Source organism: Sarcophilus harrisii, chromosome 2 (genome assembly GCF_902635505.1).
Source record: "Sarcophilus harrisii chromosome 2, mSarHar1.11, whole genome shotgun sequence".
Lineage (NCBI taxonomy): Eukaryota > Metazoa > Chordata > Mammalia > Dasyuromorphia > Dasyuridae > Sarcophilus > Sarcophilus harrisii.
The window spans coordinates 252,721,064-252,744,988 of NC_045427.1; the positions used below are offsets into that span (position 1 = coordinate 252,721,064).

A 23,925-nucleotide genomic window follows, 5' to 3' on the forward strand; every position below is an offset into this window, starting at 1 on the left:
TCACAATCAGACTCATACAAGATTTAGCAGTGGCTACATTAAAAGACATCAGGTATTGGAATAATATATATCCAAGAGCAAAAAAGCCGGGATTCCAGTTGAAAATATATCTAGTAACTAAGTTTCATATAATCCTAAAGGAAAAAAATAGATATTCAATGGACTGCCAGAATTTCAGAATTATATTGCAAAAAGATCTGAACATAAAAGAAAATTTGACATAAAACCCAAGTGAAATAGAAAGTAAACCTCAAAAATTAATTATAAGGGATTCAATAAGAACCAACTGTTTAGTTTTTATATGTGAAAATATAAACTGTATTCTAAGATTGTCATTTGTAATTGGGTAGTTCAGAAGAAAAACTAGGGTAGAGCTGAGTATTGTATGATTCTAAAAAAAGCAAAACTGGGTAGGAAGAGATAAAAAGAGTAATTATTTTATAGAAGAGGTGCAAGAAGAACTGACACAGGAATTAGATGGGGGAGGAGGACTGTTAGTTTTGGAACCTTACTCTTATCAGGAATTGGTTAAAGAGGAAACCATACATACATACATACAGATAGATAGATATCTACATCTATTTACATCTATATCTGAATATCTATATTTATATCTAGAAGGGTATAAAAGTCTTCCAAACTCAGAAAGAAATAAGAGGCCAAAGGTATAGGGAGGATGGAGAGGATAAAGGAAGGATTTTTAGAGGGAACTTTACATCAGATCTGGGTTAAAGAGAGAACAACGTATACATTTATAAGAGAATAAAAGTCTTCTAAATTTATAAGAAAATAAGAAATAAGATGGGGAATTATAGAAGGGTGTGTAGATTAATGGGAATAAGATAAAGAGAGAATAAGATAAAATATAAGAAAAAAGGAAGGTTATAAAAGTCTTCTAAATTTAGACAGAAACAAGAGAGCAAGGGGAAAGGGTGGGGAGAATTTAAGGGGTATAGATTAAGTCATAGAAAAGCAAGATAGCAGATAGAAATAAAATAGAGGATTAGGAGAGATAAGAAATAAGAGACATACACAAATGTAATAAATATCTGGAGTAGAATTTATTAGGTTATAAAAAGCAGGAGTAATAATCTTGATCTCAAAGTTAAAACTAAAACAGATTTCATCAAAAAGTGAAAAATAGAGAAACTACACTATCTGTCAACCATATTAATATTATTTTGGACTATTTAAAATAACAAGAATGTATAAGGTTTTTGAATATTGCTGTAGTGTAGAAAATGAGTTGGTAGATTTAGAAAAATATGGAAAGACTTGGTCTTATGAAGGAAGATGTTAGCCACCTTCAGAGAAACAAAGGACAAACAAGAATAATACAATTTTATATGCATGTATATGAATGTATATATGTGTATAAATATGATTATAGATATCTATGTGCATTTATGATATGTGTATATCTGTGCATGTGTGTGTGTGTGCATCACTATATCCACACTTAATTGTAGTCTTTTTGGGAGGTGAGGAGGCAGAAGGCAGAAAAAAAGAATAAAGTAAAAAGTGCACAGCAGAAAACAAAACAAAACCTATAGGCTTTCTTGACAAAAAAAAATTTATTGATTTATATTTTGAATCCTCTCATGTTTCATTGTGCATGTGGCATTTTTTTCTTTTTTCTAAATTAATTAAAAAAAACAAAAAGAAGTTAGTTGAATTAGGTAAATTGATAGAGTATTAATAAACAGATGTAAATGATGACGTATATTCTGTTCACTACCTAACAATCTTGTTCTATTCCATCTTTCTGTCCTTAATTGCCTCATATATCTGTGTCTGCTTGTACTGATCTGTCAGTTCTCTTGCCTCCTGAACCTAGCCCACATTATCCTACTTCTGGATCTTTGCTTATATTATACATGGTGCTTAGAATATCCTCCCTCTCCCTCTTCTCTTGTTAAATTCTTAATACTTCTTTTCAAGTCTAAGTCAGATGCCCCCACTTTCATCATGATCTTTTTGGTTAGCAAAAACCTTTCTCCTTTAGTTCTTACATAGACTTTGTGATGGGTTGTAATGTGTAATATTGTGTATTATAGTTACCATTGTCGACTGTTTCCATATTAGTGTGTAAATTTCATGAGACACAATTGTCTTTATAAACTTTAAACCAATTTCTTTACCACTTAACATAGTGCCCTGCATTTAATAGGTACTTACTGAGCATTTGTGTAATTAGTGTGTACAATAATTCCAGAAAAAAAAAATCTGGATTGTATGTCCAGTGACTCATAAGTACATAGTATGAAACTGAAGGATGTTGGGCACAGTGAAGCCTTATGGCTCTGAAAGAGAAAAGAAGATATGGTATCCATATAGTGTCTGTGTTTATATGTATTCACACACACACATATAGAACATATTTCCATATTAGCCATATTTAAATACAGGTTAACAGATTTGTTTTTATCTTAAACTTTTTCCTTTCTTGTTTCCTTCACCTTCTTGTAATCACTGAAACCTAGCTTATTCCTGGTGCCTAGCCTCCTTAACTAACCTTTCAGCCCTGATTGTACCTTTATCCATTACCCTCTTTCTCCTCCTCACTGACTGTAGTTGTGGAGTGTGAACATTCCTTGCTCTGTATTATTACTTCAGGTTCTCCCTCTACCAGCATTATCAGTAAACTTTCTTTCTTTCAATTTCATTCAATCAATTGTTTCAATCTGTATTTATCACCCAGTCAAGATTCTGATGGCTGTTGTCTAATACCCTCCAAAACATTTTCCTTCTTTCTTCAATGAGTTCAGTGCCTGATTCACAATTTTTTTCTTCTCAATTCCTGCGTTCGTACTAGGGGATTTCACATACTTCTCAATACTGCCTCAAACAGTTTTACTTCTAAAATTACTCTATCCCATCACAGCTACACAGAGATGATTATACTTTTTTTGATCTTGCCGTATCTCACATTTCATTTATATCATCCTTTATCTGATTATAAACTGTTTTCAATCTTTCTCTCTGCTTTGCAACTGCAAACCTAGTCTTTGTCCTTGCCTCTTTATTTTATCAAAGATTTTGTTCTTTAAACTCCATCCTTCAATCACTCCCACCATCTTTTGCCTTTGCTCCTGAGCTGCTGAATGAAGCTGGAGAAAATAAAACAATGCTATGTCCACTACATATTTGTTACATAATCTCTACTGTGCATCTCCATAATGAAGTCAAGATCCCACCTACCGGAGTGGCCTTTCCTTACCTTTTCATTCCTCCTCAAACTTGTTATAGTTCTCCCTTGCTTCATCATACTCGAGAACATTGATTAAGAGATTTTTCATCTCACATCACTCAGAGACTTTCTGAAATTCTTTTCCTAGTCTTCCTTGTCAAGGCAAACCTCAATCACATTCTATTCCTTCTCCAACTGATTGTCTCCTCCATCATCCTAATTCTCTTATCGTTTCTTACTGTGATCTCTTCCTGTGTATTGGCTGCTCTGTCCAAAGATATCAGTGATCTCTTAATTACCAAAGCAAGTGGCCTTTTTTTCCTAATTCTTCTTCTTTTTGACTGCTCTGTAGCCTTTGAAACTGTGCTCTTCTCTTTGATACTGTCTTCTCTGGCCCTACCCCAGTTTCTCTGCCTGACTATTGCTTTTCACTTTCCTTTGCTGAATTTCCTACTGAATCATATCTCCTAACTTTGGCCATATTGCCTAACTCTTTTGTTTTGTGCCCTCTTTTCTCCTTTTACATTATTTTTCTTGGCAATCTTAGCACCTTTTATGGATTCAATTATCATCTCTCTTCAGATGATTCTCAGATCTATTTGTCCAATCTTAACTTCTCTCTTGACCTCTGAGATACTTTTGTCTTTAAATACAGCTCCCCACCCTTCCTAACTTTAAAAAAAATATTGTTATTAAAAATATTACTATTCTTCCAGACACCCAGGCTGCAGTCATCTTCAGCTCTTTAGTCTCTCTTACCTCCATATCCAATCAGTTGTCAAGACCTGAACATACCCTTCTCTCCATTGACCCTACCACCATTCTCTGGTCCTGACCCTTATTACTTCATGCTTGGTCTATTGAAAGAACTTTTTTATTGATGCCACCCATTACCCCCAAGGCTCTCATCCCTCTCATTTATTTTCCACTCAGCTATCATATTGCTCTTCCTAAGTACAGATGTAACCATATCACTTCCCCTTACAGTCCCTATTTAGTAACCTGTATTGAATCCCTATTATCTTCAGGACAAAATTTTTAAACAATACTCCCTTTCAGTTTTAAAATCCACATTTGTGTTTTAAAGCCCTTCATAACCTGGATCCTTCCTAACTTTTTAGTCTTTTTACAACTTACTTCACCTCCACAAATTTGGTCAAGTGATTCTGGCTTCCTTGCTGTTCTTTGTCCCATGACAGTCTGTCTAGATTCTGAGCATTTCACTGGCTATCCCATAAGTCTGGAACTCTCCCCTTCCTCATCTCTGCTTTTGACTTCCTGGGCTTCCTTCAAGTCTCAGGTAAGGCTTCAGTAAAAAGTCTTTTTCAGTCCTCCTTAATCTTAGTGCCCTCTTTCTGAGGTCGTCTGCAAATTTTTCTGTACATATTTTGTTTATACATATTTTGTTGCATCTTTTATCCTCATTGTGACTACAAACTCTTTGATATTAGTTGTTGTTGTTTGGGGGGGAGGCTTTTCTTTGCATTCGCCAGCACTTAGCATCATACCTGGAACATAGTTGCTACATAAATGCTTGTTATTTAACAATAAGGCTTTAAACTGAAATTTCAGCAAAGGAAGAAAATGCACAGAAAATAGTGGGTAGTGTTTTATATAGCACTTTAAATTTGCAAACTCCTTTACATATGTCATATCATTTGCAATCTCATAGCCATCTTTGAAGTATGTTATCTCACTAATGATGAAGTGGAGGATAAGAGAGCTTAATAATTTGTCCAAGATCTCAAATATTTACCTACTAAATGGATATTCCATTTAGTAGGTAAATATTTGAGGCAGTATTTTAATCCCAGCCTCCAGGATTCCAGGTCTAGTATTCTGTTCACTACATCACCTAGTTGCTTTTGGCTCTAAGAAAAAGATACTATGGAAGGTATTAGACACAGAAAGAAGAATTATAATGAAGTGGTCACCAAGTAATATGGAGTTGTGACCTACAGTTTAAGAAGCTTGGTCTAAGACACATGAATGTATTGGTAAAGAAGGGTATAACTTTATTCAAAAGGAACAGATCTCATAGGAAATTGGGAAGGTAGCATTGTTTCAAAGAATATACTGTTATGGAACTTTGGGAAATCAGAAGAATGAAGAGTGGTAGAAAGAGTTCCAGTAAAGATGACAGAAAGAGAACCAGGAGTGATAGTATTATAGAAATATCCTCTGTAGGTCAAGGATTCTCTTTTTTTTCCTTTTCTGCGCTCTCCCTCTCCTCTGCCCTCTCCCCTTTCTTCTCCTTCCCTCCCCCCCTTCCTTGCCTCTCCCTCCTCACCTCCCCTTGTACCCTATTGGGGAAAAAAAAGACCAAAAAAAACCAAAACACTTTTTATAAATATGCTTAGTAAAGCAAATTCCCTCATTGGCTATTTAAACATACACGTATGTATTTTTATATGTGGATGTTTTATTCTGCACCCTAAATCAATTATAGCTGTCAGTTTTGTTTGCCTTTAAGGTTATATTGGTATGTAAAATTTTCTCCTGCTTCTCTGCTCATTTTATTCTTCATCATCATTTTATGTCTTCAAAATTCTGTGTTTCTATAATATTGATGTTTTAGAATAAATCATTCTTCAGGTTCTGTTTGCTTTTCTCTCCATCAGTTTTTATAAATCTTTCCATGCTTCTTGGAACATGGAACTCATCTATTCAAAGTAAGAAGTACCATTATTTCCTCCCAATACTAGGAGGGGAGATTGTCTCCTATCTCACCTTTTGTCCCTGAAGAGAATGGGCTCAAACTTAAACAATTCCTATATACTACTTGGTTCCACTGGGTTCATGTCCAAATGAAGCATTGATGATCAATGGGCCTGTGTCTCGACTACACATGGACTTGATTCTTTGACTTTTTGAATTAAGGTCATAGACTCCAACATTTTCATTTAAACTGAACAAACAGATGCTGACACCAAGAATTGAGGTTTGTTTCATGGGCTCCATGCTGGCTTGGGGTAGGGAGGGTTTGAAGGCTCTTCCTGCTGCAGTCTTTCCTTGCTTTCTTCACCTGCACCATCAGTGAGAAGGACAAGGTTACCGGGTGCCTTCTGACTACCCTTCAGCCTGCGGCTCTGCCCTGCAGGGCATCCAGAAAGCCCCACTCGCCCTGTGTTAGCAGAGTCTGGATGTGCTTCAGAACACTCATGCTGCCCCTCTTGGCTTCCAGCCGCTTGGGGGGGGGGGGGTGAGCGTCCCATTTGTTTTGTTGTTCAGTTATTTGGAGTCACGTCCAACTCTTTGTGATAAAACCATAGGAGATTAACAAGCATCTAAGTGTAAACTCTACCTTGGCCTTGGCTCTGGCCTACAAAACAAAACCAAAAACCAGCCCTTGCCTTCAAGGAGTTTCCTTCCTCTTAGGGATATAAAACACAGAAGATGATTTGTAGATGAAGATAGTGCTCATCGCTGAGGGAATAAGGAAATGCTCTGAGTAGGAACTTGGCTCATGGCTGGACCTTGAAGCCATCCAAACCCAGCTAGTTAAAGTATACGCTTGACTTGCGCAACAAGGGAGTGACCGCTGTCTGTCTCCCACAGTCTCCAGATGGAGTGACTTTTTTTAAATTTAATTTAATTTAATTTTTTTATTTAATAGCCTTTTATTTACAGGTTATATGTATGGGTAATTTTATAGTATTGACAATTGCCAAACCTCTTGTTCCAATTTTTCACCTCTTACCCCCCACCCCCTCCCCCAGATGGCAGGATGACCAGTAGAAGTTAAATATATTAAAATATAAATTAGATACAATAAGTATACATGACCAAAACGTTATTTTGCTGTACAAAAAGAAACAGACTCTGAAATATTGTACAATTAGCTTGTGAAGGAAATCAAAAATGCAGGTGGGCATAAATATAGGGATTGGGAATTCAATGTAATGGTTTTTAGTCATCTCCCAGAGTTCTTTTTCTGGGCATAGCTAGTTCAGTTCATTACTGCTCCATTGGAAATGATTTGGTTGATCTCATTGCTGAGGATGGCCAGGTCCATCAGAACTGATCATCATATAGTATTGTTGTTGAAGTATATAATGATCTCCTGGCCCTGCTCGTTTCATTCAGCATCAGTTTGTGTAAGTCTCTCCAGGCCTTTATGAAATCATCCTGATGGTCATTTCTTACAGAACAATAATATTCATATACCACAATTTATTCAGCCATTCTCCAATTGATAGGCATCCACTCAGTTTCCAGTTTCTAGCCACTACAAACAGGGCTGCCACAAACATTCATGCACATATAGGTCCTTTTCCCTTCTTTATGATCTCTTTGGGATATAAGCCCAGTAGAAACAATGCTGATCAAAGGGTATGCACAGTTTGATAACTTTTTGAGCATAGTTCCAAACTGCTCTCAGATGGAGTGACTTGTAATGAGCGCCTCTGTGACCTGGGTGTCTCTGAGGCTTATGTACTACAAGATGTCCTGGATGACAGAGAGTGTCCAGTTGACTTGATGAAGTTACCTGGATTATGATTTAGCCAGTGATGCTAGGAGGTTCCTATATAGCCAGGGACTTTTGCTAGGATTTCCCTGGCTGATAGAAACTGATTTCTTTTTAATATATTTTTTTTCCTCATTACCTTTAATGAAAGTTCCCCCCACATAGCAGTTTTTGGTATTCCTTATCTTGATCCTGTCATAATATAAACACAGCTCCTGCAAGGTGACAATCATAAATCTTTGAGTATGGTAGAAAATAAGCAAGAATCCAAAACAAAATCACTCATGAGTGATTTAACTTATATAGTTTCTTCCTGTTACATCCTTTCCTTTTATTTTCAGAAGGTTATAATTTAATCCTCATCTTCATTCTATTTTATGCTACAGATCTCAGCCCTTTATGTGGACTGTGAGTCACTGGTCCGAGCACTTCAAGAACTGCCTCTGTCCCTCCGACTGAACGTGGCTGCTGAATTAGTCCAGGTGATATTTATATTATTTACATGTTTAGGTTTGAGGACAGAAGCACAGGAGAGAGGAGGCCCTATTCTTCCCAACCCTCCTGCTAAGAGCAAATGTCTTGTGACCATTGTTTTAAGTCTATTCTTGCCATCAATGATGCTTAAAATGTTTCATGAACAAGTTATTGAATTGCATTGTAACTTATATTATCCCAAGACTAAGGGCACAAGTGGTTATGACCCTTCCTGCTACTCTTTTTTTTAACCTTACCATTGAGACTTTGCAGGGAATATCATCTGTGCCATATATAATGGTGTTTTAGGAATAGGGGGAAGAAGGACCACAAGTTAGGAAGGAAAGAGTCACAGACTATTAGACCTAAAAAGGCCTTAGAGGTCACTTTTGTTCAGAGAAACTATTAACAGCTGGGATGACAAAAGCTGAGCTCATAGTAGTTGGAGATTGGCAAAGAAGAGGATGAAAAGGCAGGGAGGACTGTGCTACAGCAGATCTGCTTTCATTTACAAAGGACCACATTTGTTACACATTGAAGTACAACTAAATGGCAAAGATAAAGATGTTCCCTGAGACATAAATGTTCTTTGAAAACATAGGCTGTTGCAATGGGGAAGGTATTAGAATAAATGTATAGCTGTGAGAATAGAACTTTGGAAATTTGGTCAAAACTCTCAAAATAAATCCCATGACCTTGAAGGGGTTTTTGAATAGTGATCACTGTGTTTAGTATAGTGTCAATGTGGTAACCATTATGACATATGAAAAATCAAAACAAGGAAAATGGAAGCTGATTATGGCTTCTGTTTGGAACTTTGGCCAACTTATCTTTGTACTATACATTGAATGTCCTGTATTCATTTTACTCATGACTTATTATGGGTACCATTCAATTTTTTAATGACATAAGATTTGTGCATAAAGATATTATTAAGCAAATACAAACATAATAGAACTATTGTATTACCAAAGTTAGATATGGCTCTTCTTATGGAAATCTTGCAGAATACAAGCTGTAATCCCTTTTGCTTTTTCTATAAGTTATTTATAGAACCCTACTTAACCTGAGTCAGTAGTTGAGGTGGGAGGAATGTTTTATGTATTATGCAGGTTAGTATGGAAAGCTTTCACTTGAGGGGAATGTTCAGTTCATATGAAAAAGATTTGGGAGTTTTAATTTTTTTTTTGTTTTTGTTTTACTGTATATGAGCCAGAAATATGAAGTAGCTGCTGAAAAAGGAAAAACTGAATGCTATCTTAGGCAACATTACTTAAAGTGTAATGTCTAGGAAAAGGGAAAAAGTAAGTCTTGTGGAGTATTATATTAAATTTTGGGCACCCAATCTGAGGAAAATACTGGAGCTCCTCCAGCCAAGAGTGACTAGGAATGATGAACTGTTTTCTTAAATGATATAATTTTCAAATTCTGGTTATATGGGGATACTTAACTTCAAGAAGAGAAGATTTAGATGAGGCATGATAATTATCTTCAAACATTTGAAGTTTGGGGTCCAAAGGGACCATTATTAGTCTTATTCTTGTGGATTCAAAGGGCTAATACCAGTTACAGGAAAATAGACTGGCTCAATTTGGGAAGAATTTTGTTAATTGTCTAAAAGTTCTAACTGTCCAAAAGTTGCCTTAAAGTACAATAGGCTGTTTTCTGAAATATTGAACACTTAACAGTGATAAGAACTCAGGTCATGGCTATCTCATCATGAGATGGGGAGGAAAACTTTGGTATTAGCTAGAGTTTTATTAGACTAGCTTTCAGATCTCATACTTTCTAATAAGATACCATAGATATTAACTGACTCTTAAAACATTTTTGCATATGGATTTGCATTTGATTCCATTTTTAACATGTGAATAATCACAGCCAATTTTAAAAAGAACCAAACTGTGTAGAAAAGTTAGATGATGGATTCACAAAACTAGAGAAAGCACGACTCCCCTTAATTGCCTTTTCTACTATACCTTTTAGCCTGGGCTTGGCAGAACCCCTTTAGTTGTGTTTCTACTTACACATGTTTAGGCTGGTTTTTGGTGGTATTTATTGCCAGTTCTCTTGGGCAGCTCAGTTTTGTTCTTGGTTCCTAAGGCTACAGCTCCTCTAGAGCTTCCCCAGATGAAACCAAAGAAAATGGAAGATGGCAAGGGGCTAGGTATGCAGATGAGATGGCCCTTGGGGCCAGGCTCTGATGTGATCTCAGATGCTGCCAATCGCCCGGGGCCCACAGGGAAGGATGGACCCAGGCCGTGCTCTTCGGAAGCTTTTCAGAAAATCACTCCACCGCTACAGCAGACTATAGACCACCTAGATGAAGAACTTGATCTGCTGCTAAATTTAGATGCTCCAGTCAAAGAAGAAGATAACACTCTAACAGCTCAGACATATCAAGATCCTAGAGCCAAGAAGGATGGAAAGATGGTCCAAGAGGAAAATGGTATGCCTTTGATTTTGGTTTTTCCTTCCTCTAATCTATTCTTATTACTTTGTTTTTATTAGTGCAAACAGGTAGGCTCAATCCTGATTTCATCTTGCATACGTAGTCTCAGTGGCGTTTGACATTGATCCAGGACTGTATCCTGGCATCTTTCTTTGTGCTTATTTATAGCTTTGCTTCACTCTGAGCCAACCTTTCTGAGAGCATCCCTCTCACTAGGAGATAATCCAAATACTGTTGCAGATTTTAAATTAAAGTCCTCCGTGCTTTAAAGTGTAGTAGGATACATATAGCCCCAAATCTGTCCCTTCTGTAGCTAGTCTTTTTCAACATCAGGTCTATTAGATATTTACCTGAACAGGCCCACATTTCTCCATTACAAAATGCTACCAGTATCTTCTGGAAACTTTCCTTTTGCATTGGATTTTTTTATTTTGTGCATAAATAATTTGTTTTGGCTATAAGGTAAATAAATTGAACAGACTCCTAATACAGTTTCCTCTTTTCCCATTGAATATCAAACACTTCATTAACTTCTAGGATTGCTGCAAAGGAAAGGAATAATTATTTGGATATTAATTCAATAAGAGGAACTTGTGAACCTGTTTCAGAATTAGCCTTTTTAGTCATTATTTACTTAGATGTTTTTGCATCTCTTTGGGGAGGGCAAGAATGATTTGCATCAGTAATCAAGTTTTTATGGCACAAAAGGAACTTAAAGAAGGCCAATTTGTATCCTGGAACAAACTCTAGGGAAGCCTTATCAGTTCTCAGATAGAGATTGGTGACATGTTTTATTATTTTTATTTCCCTAGTTCCTAAAGAACTCTCTGTGACTGAAGAAAAGAGTTTGGAAGCTGAGCAACCACCATGTACATCCAAAAATGTTACTGAGGAAGAGCTTGAAGATTGGCTGGACAGCATGATTTCTTAGAGAAAAAAATTTTTTTTGCAGAGCTGGAGCTGCCCTGTTACTTATGGGTGGATTAAAGGGAGACATGAATGAGGCAATCCTTGAGGAAGAGCTATTTATAGCACACCCCAAATCAGTGGTCCAGCATGGTTATGGTAGTATGACTCCCACTTATATTTCAGATAACAGTTGGCATAATAAATTACAGAGGCTCATTCCAGTTATTCTTTCTGGCATAGAATTCTAATAACCCAACTTCCTTAAGCAAGTGGAATGCTGTTACCCATCCCATGGGCTTCCCATCTGCTGATAGTAAAATCCAGGTTCCACCTAGCCCCCAATATTTGTTTAAGCAAATTAGATGCTGCTGAATAATATGATGTGACAAGAACAAGGTATGATTGGTGCCTATATGCATTTGGGAAAAATAAATTATAAATGCTGGTAAAACTATTTTTCCCTCTCATTTTTGGTGTTGGTTCTTTTCTGTCTCATGTCATTTCTTTCAATTTTCATGTTATGTATGGCCAGCGGCAGAATATGTGGTAAATTAGATGAGGTCATACTGGACTTTGGTTTGTAATGTTTTATTGCAGGGGGAACTTCGTTTTATTTCAGGAGAAACGTCTAAATGTAGCAGATTCACTACTTACAAAGGACCATGAAGCCTTATTTGATTTTGGCATAAAATTCAGATTTCCAGTTTCTGATACAGTACATTTCTTCTAATAACAGCTACTGTCTAGCTGCTATAGACAGAATCATATAGAATGGATAACCTTCAAGTGCAGTTTCATACATTAAAATAGAAGAGCAGTACAACTAATTAATGAAACTTTCCATCTAAAACACTAACATAAAAAACTTGCATAGCTATGTCTACAGAAGTTTTAAGGCACTTAATCGATATTTCAGTGTCGATAAAGTGTTGAATTTTGTCTATTTCTTTAATTGCTTAAAGCTTTTCAAGCTGTGTCTGGATACATTCACTAGCAAGTATCATGGGAAAAGTTGACTGTAGTTAAAACATTTCTTAAGTTCAGACCATGAGTAACAAATGGAGACATTATCACTTGATGTTCAAAAGTTTTCTTTTTAAAGTTTCAGGTTATTGTGCATTTAAGACTAAAAAACTTTTTTAGCCCTTCTGACTTTTACCAAATTCATAAAGAGTGATGGGATTCAAAACCATGCCAGTAACCTAACTCTGTTTACAACTGGAAAGTAATTAAGTTTTTTGACACAGATTCCTTTTTCCTTAAAATATAGATGATGTTAAGTCCCACAGCATGGGTCTATTAGGCACAAAAAGGCCTAATCAGTTTTAGAAGTCACAGTTTATGAGAGGTTCTTGATGAAGAAGTGTTTGTTTCTCAGACACGGCTGCTGAAGTAGTAGTATGCATGGGCTCATGCTACAGAGTTCCTTTGTAGAGTTGGCTGGTTATATGGTATCTCCTTTTATCTTATCACAGAGTTATCCGAGCTGATCTTCATATTGTTTACGAAAGCAGTCACCAGCTGGAAAGAAATCCCAACATCTTTCTTGGTACATCTTCCAGACATAAGATTCCTGAAATAATTGAAGAAAGGATATATATTTTACATTCTTGTTCCACATATTTGCATTCCATTATCCTCATTTTTCTTTCAGTTTTACAGTCTGTTTTCCCTGTGGATTAGACTTAGACATAGAAAAAGTTTTGCTGGAACCTGACATTTCATAATGGGCAAAGGGGGGGTCCCTTCTACCTGTAACAGTCCTTGGCAGTACATTTTCATGACACAAAAAGCTATACTGGCCACTTTACACTCTATCCCCATTCCATATCCACTTTGATGACTCTCATAATCTTCTTAAATGTCTGTTATTAAGACAAGCATCTTACGTTTTGGGGCATCCATATCACTCCATGTTTTAGTTCCAGAACTATAATCAAATCAGTATTGTCATTAGTACTGGGTATGTTAATTTGCTCCCCTATGTATGGTTCCACTCACCAAAATAGATAGCTTTCTTTTTTTCTTAATTTTAATTATATTAAATAAAATTTTATTTATTTCAGTTCCAAACTCTATTCCACTCTCTTCACCACCCATTGAGAACTGAAGAAAAATCCATTACAAATATGTATAGTCATGTAAAACATTTTCACATTATCCATAGCCAAAGAAAAAGTTGCTTCAAATCGTACTGAATCTATCAATTCTCCCTCAGGAGGGGGGAATAGCATGTTTCATCACGAGTCCTTTGGAATTGTGGGTTGCACATTGTATTGATCAGGATTATGAGCCTTTCAGAGTTGATTATCCTTACAATATTTACTGAACAACTAACTCTCCAAATCAATACTCCTCTGTATATAGATTGCCTCCCTTAATGTAAGCTTTTTGAGGGTAGTCTATGCTACAACAAACCCTATTTGTTTTTTGAATCCTTGCATCTTAGTGCAATGATTAGCATGTTAGAATCACTTTTGTAAATATTTTCTCATTCATTCAATACTTTGTCTCTCTCATAGTTTTGCTCTGATTCTTTATTATGTGATCTACCTATTTGCCTATTTGCTTTTCTCACTCCCGACTGTGGGGGACAGTTCTACCCAACTCTAGTTCCACTGCTGCGCCTTGCCGTGGAGGGAACCGATGGAGCTATTGAATATTGAAATAAATCTTGCATTCCTTGCTTGAAGAAAACATGGGGGCAAGATAAGAGATTAAGACAGTGGGGATTAGGAAGTTAAAAATGAGTGATACTTCTTAATTTTAAGACTTTCATGGATCTAGTATACAGACTCAATCACTTAAAAATCAAGAGAGATACATTCACAAAGAGGAGGCCATGATTCAAAGATGAGCTTAAACCAGAGAGATAGATAAATGATCAATGAAGAGTCGACCTTCATTTGTGCTTTAATAGAACTGGGTAGTCCTTTCCCATTTCCAGGGAAGTGTATGTGTATGTGTGCAGACAATGTAATTGATATTTAAAAATATAATTTCTCTCACCTGACCTGTGTGCTCTGTTTCATCTTTATTAATCAGATACATCAGAAAGAACCTGAAATGAGGATGAGAGAAGTAGAAAAAAGGAAATAAATGTCAGTAGAAATTCATGTTACCATGAAATCAAAGTTGGCTTAAAACACTGAGAAGCAAGAGCAGGCTATGTGCTCATGTATGTATTTCAACATCAACCCAAAGTCTTCTTTACATTCTCTCTAATTCTTTTCCTAATTAGGATAAAAGACAGAAAGAGGCCACAGAATCTAAGAACTCAAGAATTTATTTTCAAATGAAAAAAATTAAGCCTCAAAAATCAGAGTATTCAACTTTCTTTAGAACAGCTGCTTTCCATTTTCTCAAAAGTTAGGGACAATATGTGAAGTGGGAGATGGAAGCTCAGGATAAGAGAGGGATCATATTAACCAAACGTCAAGATAATATAAAGATATTTCTTTCACAAAGCCTTTCTAAAAGGAGGACTTGGTCATCTTGAGATCTCAGGCCTGAAGGCATCAATACTAAGAAGGGCAGGAGCTTATAATTTTGTTCTTACATATCAGATACCTATATGAGAGTGCTTCAGTCCTCTCCATCCTGGAATGCAGTTACAAAGTACAAGTTTAGTCTAGCTCTCAGAGAGTCTGTTCTTTTACATTTCCATTTGAAAGCATAATAAGAACAATGACCATTGAAAAGCCTATGCTTTGGGGAAATCAGAAATTGGAAGGTGCAGATTTGTTCCATGGGGGAGATGACTTCTGGTTTTGTCTCATTATCCATTATCTTGGAATGAAGCTGGCATCAAGATATGAGTTTGGTTCTGAAGATCTGAACATCAGTTATTTACTGACCCAGATGCTTAGAACCACTTGCTACTATCATCGGGCTGTGAGTATCAGGCCTTGGAAGTGGAGGCCATCATGCCCTATTTCCAGAACCAGAGTCCCAGCTCCTGCTCTCCCCTAGACCCTATATCTCCTCACCTCCCACTGTGTCCCATTTTCTGGCCCTGAAGAAAATTACTTTCTTAGGAAGGCCCTGCAGACCTCACCGCCTTCTCCAGTGCTGTCTGCTCATTTCCTCTGAATGGTCATTCCAACAACCCTTTTTCCTCTTCCAGCTCAATCTCAGCATATTATCTTGTACTTTGCGAAGAACATATAGGACATTTGCCATTAGTTCCTCTTTCCATACTCTGCCTCAAAACAAGATCTACATTGACCCAATTTGCTTTCCTTTGAATGGCCCTTGTCTTTGGCAAAGTGAGTTCTTCTAGTTGGCTGCTTGATCCCCTCTCCTCCTCCTTTCCTTTGAGATCTGGCCTTTTTATCATTCCCTTTTTTAGGTATGGGGTGCTTTCCAGCTACCAGCAGATTTTCCCAGGTCCCCTACACTTAAAACTTTGATTCGGCCCTATTATTCCCTTAAATTACCTCACATACAAACTCCTTGTTGGTAGCAAGCCCCATTTAGGCAAATTGGCAGGACATCCTGAGCCCCATGGTAGTGGGGTGGTGACGGCAGCACCAGCACCCTCAGGTGCTTTGGCACACATAGCCTGGGGAGCCAGAGGTCTCTAGCTCCAGGAGCCTCCGGGTGAGTCAGTGGAGTCTTGGGGCAGGCGGGCATCTCCCCAGCACTGGCTGGCACAGTTTGGACCAGCAGGAGGGTGTCCCCAATTGCCAGACACCACACGTTTCAGTGTAGCTCCTGAGAAATGTAGTGCTAGTCACTACCAACCGCTAAGACCCCAGCTCAACAGCAGGTAAGGTATCAGTCATACAATCTCCAGCAGTGCCAGCACCCCATGCCCTCAGCCAGCAACAGACATGAGGGGCTGCCAGGGGCCTAAAGGCAACATCAGTGTAGCATCAAGTAAATAATGAGGGTTTTGAGTTACCAGCATAAGAAGCTCGAGACAATATTTGTTCCATCCTGGGAACAGAGTTCAAATTTTTAAAAGGCCAAAAAAATGAGCAAAAGACAAGGAAAAAGGAATTTGACCATAGAAAATTGTGGTGAGGGAAAAAAAGACAAGACATAAATTCAAAAGAAGACAAAAGTGTCAAAACACTTATGGCCAAAACTCCAAAGAAAAGTGGGAAGTGGTCTCAATCCCAAAACAAATTCATAGAATAGTGCAAAAAAAAAATCTTTAAAAACTATATGAAATATAGAAGAAAAATTGGGAAAAGAAATAAGTGATGCAAGAGAATGATGGGAAAAAAGTCAGCATCTTGTACTGCTTAAAAAGTAGAATTGACCAAATGGAAAAGAAAATACAAAAGTTAAATGAAAACACTTTAAAAGTTAGAATTAGACAAGTGGTAGCTAATGACTCCATGAGAAATCAAGAATGTATTAAACAAATTCAAAAGAATGGAAAAAAATGTAAGAAAACATAAATTACCTCATGGGAAAAAAAATGACATGGAAAATACATCTAGGAGAGATAATGTCAAAATCCCTGGACTACCTGAAAGACATAAGGGACCTGGACAACAGCATTCAAAAAATTGTCAAGAAAAACTCCTTCCGATAACCAGGCCACTGATCCACCTCAGGAAAGAGATTCCAAAATAAACATTATAGCCAAATTTCAGAATATCAGATAAAGAAAAAATGCTACAAGTGGAAAGAAACAATTTAAATATGGGGGAGTTATAATCAGAATTACACAGGATTTGGCAGATACAATATTCCGGAAGTCAAAGAAGCTAGGACTACAAGAATCACTTATTTGGGAAAATTATAATATGACAAGGGGAAAAATGGTCATTCAATGAAATAGAGGGATTTCAAACTTTCATAAGGTGAAGACCATAATTAAACCAAAAATCTGAACTCCAACATCAAGACCAAGAGGAGCAAAAATAAGTAAAAAGGGGAAATGTAAGGTATCCAATAGGGCTAAATTGTTTACATTCCATACACAGAAGATGATATTGGTAATTCTTAAAAATTATATCACTAAGAGTATAGCCAGAAGAAATATATACATAGAAAGAGGGTATAGGTAAAAGATGAATTTGAGGGGATGATATTAAAAAAATTAAGGGATGAAAAAGAGGAGTACTACACTACTGGGTGCAGAAGGAAGGGTTAGATGGAATAGGGTGAATTAATTCACATGAAAAGACACAAAATACCTATTACAGTGGAAGGGAAGATGGAAAAGTGGGCAATGAACATCATTGGAACCTTACTCTCATCAGTATTGGCTCAAAAAGGGAATGATATACATACATACACAATCATTTGAATATAGAAATCTGTCTTACCTGACAGGGAAGTAGGAGGACAGGAAATTGAGGGGAAATGGGTTTTAGATACTGATAGAAGGGAGAGCAGATTAGGGGAGGTGGTAGGGAAAGAGTGAAAAGGGAGAGGACAAACAGGAGGAAGAAGAGGATGGAGAGAAATATACAGGTTGTAATCATTATTGTGTATGAGACAAACTCTCCCATAAAACAGAAGTGGAAAGCATAATGAATCAAAAACAGAATCCTACAATATGTTGTCTATAAGAAATACACAAAGCAAAGATGGCTTGAGCAGAATTTATTTTGTTTCAGCTGAATTAAAAAAAAGCAGGGGTAGCAATCTTATTCTCAAAGTACAATCAAAATAGACATAATAAAAAGAGATTTGGAAGGGAACTGCACATTGCCGAAAGGTACCTTAACACCAAAGCTTCTTAAAACTGTGAGTTGCTATTGGGATTTATCCCAAAGGAATCTTAAAGGAGGGAAAGGGACCCACATGTGCAAAGAAGTTTGTGGCAGCCCTTTTTGTAGTGGCCAGAAACTGGAAACTGAATCGATGCCCATCAGTTGGAGAATGGCTGAGTAAGTTGTGATATGAATGTAATGGAATATTATTGTTCTGTAATAAATGACCAGAAGAAAGATTTCAGAGAGGACTGGAGGGACTTACATGAGTGAAATGGGCAGAACCAGGAGATCATTATACATGGCAACAACAACATTATATGACAATCAAATTCTGATGGGCATGGCTTTCTTCAACAGTGACATGATTCAAACCAGTTCCAATTGTTCAGTGATGAAGAGCCATCTACACCCAGAGACAGAACTGTGGGAACAGAGTGTGGAACACAACATAGCATTCTCACTCTTTCTGCTGTTGTTTGCTTACATTTTGTTTTCCTTCTCAGGTTTTTTTTCTTTCTAGATCTGATTTTTCTTGTGCAGCAAGACAACTGCTGCACAAATATGTATACATATGTATGCATATATTGGATTTAACATAAACTTTAATATATTTAACATGTTTTGGACTACCTGCCATCTAGGGGAGGGAGTGGGGGAAAGAAGGGAAAAAATTGGAAGAGAAGATTTTGCAAGGGTCAATGTTGAAAAAATTACCCATGCATGTTTTGTAAATAAAAAAGCTATAAAAATTATTATCTGTAATTATTTGCTTTGTGTATCTGTTTTGTATATTTATATACCCAGGGTCATATAAAAATTTCTTGGGGAAAAAGGGGTCCCAAATAAAGAAAGTTTAAGAAGCCATGTCATAAACAATGAAGCAATATCAATACTAAATATTGATAAATATATATATTCACCAAGTGGTGTAGCATCCAAACTCTTACAGGCAAAATTAAGTTATAGGAAGAAATAGCAAAACTTTACTAATGGGAGACCTCAACTGTTTCTTCTCAGAATTTGATAAATTTAACCAAAAAAATAAACAAAGGAGACAAATAGCATATTAGATACCATAAGCAGACTAGAAAAGCAAGGAATAGTCTACCTGTCAGATCTATGGGAAGAAAAAAAAATCCCGATCAAATAAGAGATAGCATTTTCAAATGCAAAATATATAATTTTGATAAATTATAAAAGCTTTTGTACAAACAAAAGTAATGCAACTAATATTAGAATGAGAAAGCTGGGAAGTAATCTTTACAGCAAATGTCTGGTAAAGGCCTCTTTTCTCAAATATGTAGAGAAATCAGTCAGATTTATAAGAACACAAGTCCTTCCCCAGTTGACAAATGGTCAAAGGATATGAATTTTCAGATGAAGAAATCAAGGTATGTATAGGCATATGAAGAAATGCTATAAATCACTTTTGATTAGAGAAATGCAAATGAAGACAAATCGAAGATACCACCTATCAGATTGGTGATATTTGTAATTCTGATATCAGATATCAGAATATGACATCAAATTGACAAATGTTGAAGTAAATGTGGGAAGATTGAGACACTAATGTACTGTTGGTGGAATTGTGGACTGATCCAACAATTCTGGAGAGCAATTTGAAGTGAGAGGGTCTTGGTCACAGCAGATCAGGAACTGAGACCCCCAGTCCTGGTCGGTAATGGTGCAGACCAGTAGGGAAACCTCCAGAACCAGCTCAGAAGGCAAACTGCCAAGGCTCAGAGCTGCATGGGAAGCTTGGGACAGTGCCCACTTTGGTCAGAGCTTGACCACAAAAGGGGAAAAAAAAGAGATAGAAAGAAAATGATCAAGAAACAGAAAAGACTGATCACTGTAAAAACCTACTATAATGACAGGGAAGACCAAAACACCAACTCAGAGGAGGACAAAATGCCCATGGGGAAATCTCAAAGAGTGATATGAATTGGTCTCAAGCCAAAGAGGCTTCTTGGAAGAAGTCATAAAAGATTTTAAAAGGCAAATAAGAGAGGTAGAAGAAAAATAAAAGAAATGAGAGGCATTTAAGAGAGAGTCAACAACTTGGAACAGAAAGGGGAAAAATTGAAAAAAAAAACCCTAATTCCTTAAAAAATACAATTGGCCAAATGCAAAAAAAAAAAAAAAAAATCCATTGAAGAAAACAACATCCTGAGAAGTAGAATTAATTAAATGGAAAAAGAGATGAAAAAGTTAATTGAAAAAATTACATTAAAGTACTAGAATGAAATAGAAGCTAATAACTCTATGAGACATCAAGAATCAGTCAAACAAACTAAAAAAGGAATGAAAAAGTGGAAGAAAATATAAAATACTTCATTGGAAAAATAGCTGATTTGGAAAATAGATCCAGTAGAGACTAAAAAAATAAAATAAAATAAAAAAAAAGAACCTGGATAGCATTTTAAAAGAGATCAGCAAGGAAAACTGCCCTGATATTCTAGAACCAGAGGGGGAAATAGTCATTGAAAGTATCCATCAATCACTTCTAGAAAGAGGTCCCACAAGGAAAACTGTAGAGAGCCACAGATAGTGGGGGAACTCTGGGTAAGGTATAAGACCCTGTAGCCCAGAGGAAACCAGCTGACAATATCTGGTTTGGCTTCCCATTTCCCTTGGTGTTCACACCTTTTCTTGAGAAATCAAGGAGGGCGTGACCACCTGTGTTCTCTTTGAAGCAAGAATACTTACATCAGAGGATTTACTCAGTGTGATTAATGAGATAATGGTTCTCTAGTTTGCAAGTACCTAGTATGATATGATGATGTAATGGTTCTACAGTTGACACATGCTCAGTGTGTTGTGGTGATGTAATCTTACTAAGGTATTTAGGGGCTGGGAGGACTTGAAATAAGCAGACTCCAGTGTGTGTGAGCTTGAGCTCAGACTATGGACTACAGAGAGATCCTCCAGAAAGCTAGCCTGGACACTATGGAAAACCCCAAGGAACATCGTTGCAAAACCCCAGAACTATAATCTCACGGAAAAAATGCAAGCTGCCAGACAAAACAATTCAAATATCAAGGTGCAACAATCAGAATTACCCAGGATATGACAGCTTCTACAATAAAGAGGGCCTGAAATTCCATATTCCAGAAGGCAAGACTTAGGGTTACAATCAAAAAAGAACTATCCAGCAAGAATGAACATCATCTTCAGGGGAAGAGATGGAACTCTTCAGTGAAGTAAGATTAAAAGTAAGAAGCTTTTAATCATTTCTTTTGAAAAAAAAAAACCCAGAATTAAATTGAAAATTTATTCTACAAACACAGGACTCAAAAGAATCATAGAAAGGTAAACAGGGGAAAATATATATTTAAAGGTTAAACTGTTTACATCCCTAGATGGGAAAATAATACTGTAACTCTTAAAAAATATCTGACATCAGGGTAGACAGAGGGGGCATCACATGGACTGAGAGTGTGATTGTGAATGGACTCTGATGTGATGACATCGAAGAAAAAGACATTAAGGGATGGGAAACAATCTGATCTGGAAAAAAGAGAAAAGAAGTATAATGGGATAATTAGTTCACACCAAGAGGCTCAAAAGACCTATTACAATCTAGAGGAAAAAGAGAAAGGGATGAGCATTGTCTGAAGCTTGATCTCATCAGTTTGGGCTCTTAAGAAAGATTGACTTAATCATTCAATTGGGTATAGAAATTTATCTAACCCTATAAAGAAGTAGAAGGAGAAAGGAAATAAAAGTGCAGGCTAGAAGGGAGGACAGAAAAACACTAGGGGAAAAAAGTCAGAGAAGGAGAGAGGGAAGGTAGGAGATAAGGTAATGAGTGGGGGTAGGTAAAAAACTAGTAAGGACTGGGTGGAAAGAGGGAACAAAAGTATATAGGGAGAGAAAATAGGATGGAGGGAAATGCAGAGCTGATAATTATAATTGTTATTGTGAATGGGATGAGCTTTCCAATAAAATGGTAACAAATAGCAGAGTGGATTAGAAACTAGAACTCTACAATATGTTTACAAGAAACACATTTGACACAGAGAGACAAGACAGAGTAAAGGTAAAAAGCTGGAACAGAATTTATTATGCTTCAACTGAAGTAAAAAATAAAAGCAGGAGAAAGAGAGATGAAGAGAGGGAGGGAAGAAGAGATAAGAGACAGAGACAGACAGAGACAGAAACAGAAATACTGAGACAGAGAGAGAAGGTAGAGAAAAAGAGACAGGGACAGAGAGACAGAGAGAGGAAAGAGAAGTGGGGCAGAGGGAGACAGAGAGAGAGAGAATCTATTGTCCCTTTTTCCTATTCTCCTCTACTCCATTGGGGGAAAAAAAGAAAAAAAAATAATATAAGAAACATATTATACTATAATAAAACAAATTCCTCCAAAGGGCAGTACATAAAAATCTATATTTCTTGTTACCCTAAATCCTATCATATTCCATCTTCAGTTCTGACAAAGTGACTTATGCAAGGTCATATAGTGAAGGGGGAGAGTAAAGATTCAAACTGTCTCTCTCATATTCTTTGTTTGCAGACACAGTGGTTTCTCCAATATCTGCTCTTTCACATTTCAATGCTTTTGTTCACAATATCTTATTACTTGAAGTCAAGAATGTATTCCCCATATCTTCCCATTTCAAGGTATTCTCACAGCCAAAAACAATGTGCACTAAGAATCTCAAAAGTACTTGCTTGTTCCTCTCCTATACACATATTTTATTCTTCTTTTTCTGTATTTCTGTCTTACATCATGAATTAGACAGTAAGTTTCTCAAAAGTCTGCAAAATCTTTTATTTATTTGATAGATGCCCAGTGCCAATTATACTACCTCACACATAATAGGTGTTTTATACAAAATTCTTTTCACACCTAAAAATAATTAATCAAATTTTACTTTAGTCATTAATTTCATATTGCCCTTCTGACCTAATCTTTTAATTTGTGAAACATTTTATTGACATATTTTGTCACCTTTTTTTTTTTTTTACAATATATCTTTTATTTTGAAAGAATAAAGAGAGAGAAAAAATGATTCAGCAAACTAGACAACACATCAATCATATATGACAGGCCTAAGCCATGTTCCATTACTAGAGTCAATACTCTTTGCAAAGAAGCGCCTTGTGACATCTTTTTTTTGAGGCCAAATTTGGGAGTTAAAATTTCACAGCATTCAGTTCTAATTGTTTTGATGTTAATTTTCTTCCCATTTACATTGCTGAGCTGACCTAACCTTTCCCTGAGGACTTCCAACTGACAACAAACCCTGCATGTTCAATATTCATCTCCTTTCTTATCTGTACCAATGTTACAGAGAACCTTTCAGAAACACAATAGCTGGAAGATGAGTGATACCAATGAAAACTAAACAAAGCCCATTCTGCTCCAGAAATTGGGCCATTTTCTGCTAAATATCTTGGATATTTCAATCTTTGCAACCTGATGGTCATATTGCAGAGGAATTAGAGGATGCTATTTTCTTTGGTGATTCACATCAATCCTTCTGATTAAGGATTAGTAATGAAAAAAGAATAATCCTATGTGGGGTGAAAGGAAGTAGGGAAGAGAAGTTTCATGTGTGAGACTAGAAAAGCCCCATTTTTCATCTGTATTGAAAAGATTGTCATTTTCTAACCACTGTCTATACAATTCTACAATGACATTTTTCTACCGTGCTATTTCCTGGGCTTTTAAGATATTCATTTGTGATATAAAAAATCTGTACCATTAAAAATAGAATTATTAAATAACCTGCATAAAACACAC

The 23,925-nt window shown here is 36.5% G+C and overlaps 2 protein-coding genes across 4 annotated transcripts in view; one reads left to right on the forward strand and one right to left on the reverse strand.

The window, feature by feature from the left end:
• AVEN (apoptosis and caspase activation inhibitor) overlaps nucleotides 1-11,947 on the forward strand; it is a 204,098-nt gene extending 192,151 nt beyond the window's left edge. Inside the window, exons 4-6 of the mRNA XM_031952028.1 lie at nucleotides 8,045-8,140; nucleotides 10,236-10,581; nucleotides 11,397-11,947. Coding sequence (XP_031807888.1) covers nucleotides 8,045-8,140; nucleotides 10,236-10,581; nucleotides 11,397-11,515 — 561 coding nt within the window. The 3' untranslated portion in view covers nucleotides 11,516-11,947. The remainder of the gene's footprint in view (nucleotides 1-8,044; nucleotides 8,141-10,235; nucleotides 10,582-11,396) is intronic.
• The window catches only part of RYR3 (ryanodine receptor 3), a 708,417-nt gene continuing 696,031 nt past the window's right edge, over nucleotides 11,540-23,925 (reverse strand). For all 3 annotated transcript variants that reach the window (XM_031952023.1, XM_031952026.1, XM_031952025.1), the window contains 2 exons: nucleotides 14,503-14,554; nucleotides 11,540-13,066 (listed from right to left, as the gene is read on the reverse strand). In XM_031952023.1, coding sequence (XP_031807883.1) covers nucleotides 12,971-13,066; nucleotides 14,503-14,554 — 148 coding nt within the window. In that variant the 3' untranslated portion in view covers nucleotides 11,540-12,970. The remainder of the gene's footprint in view (nucleotides 13,067-14,502; nucleotides 14,555-23,925) is intronic.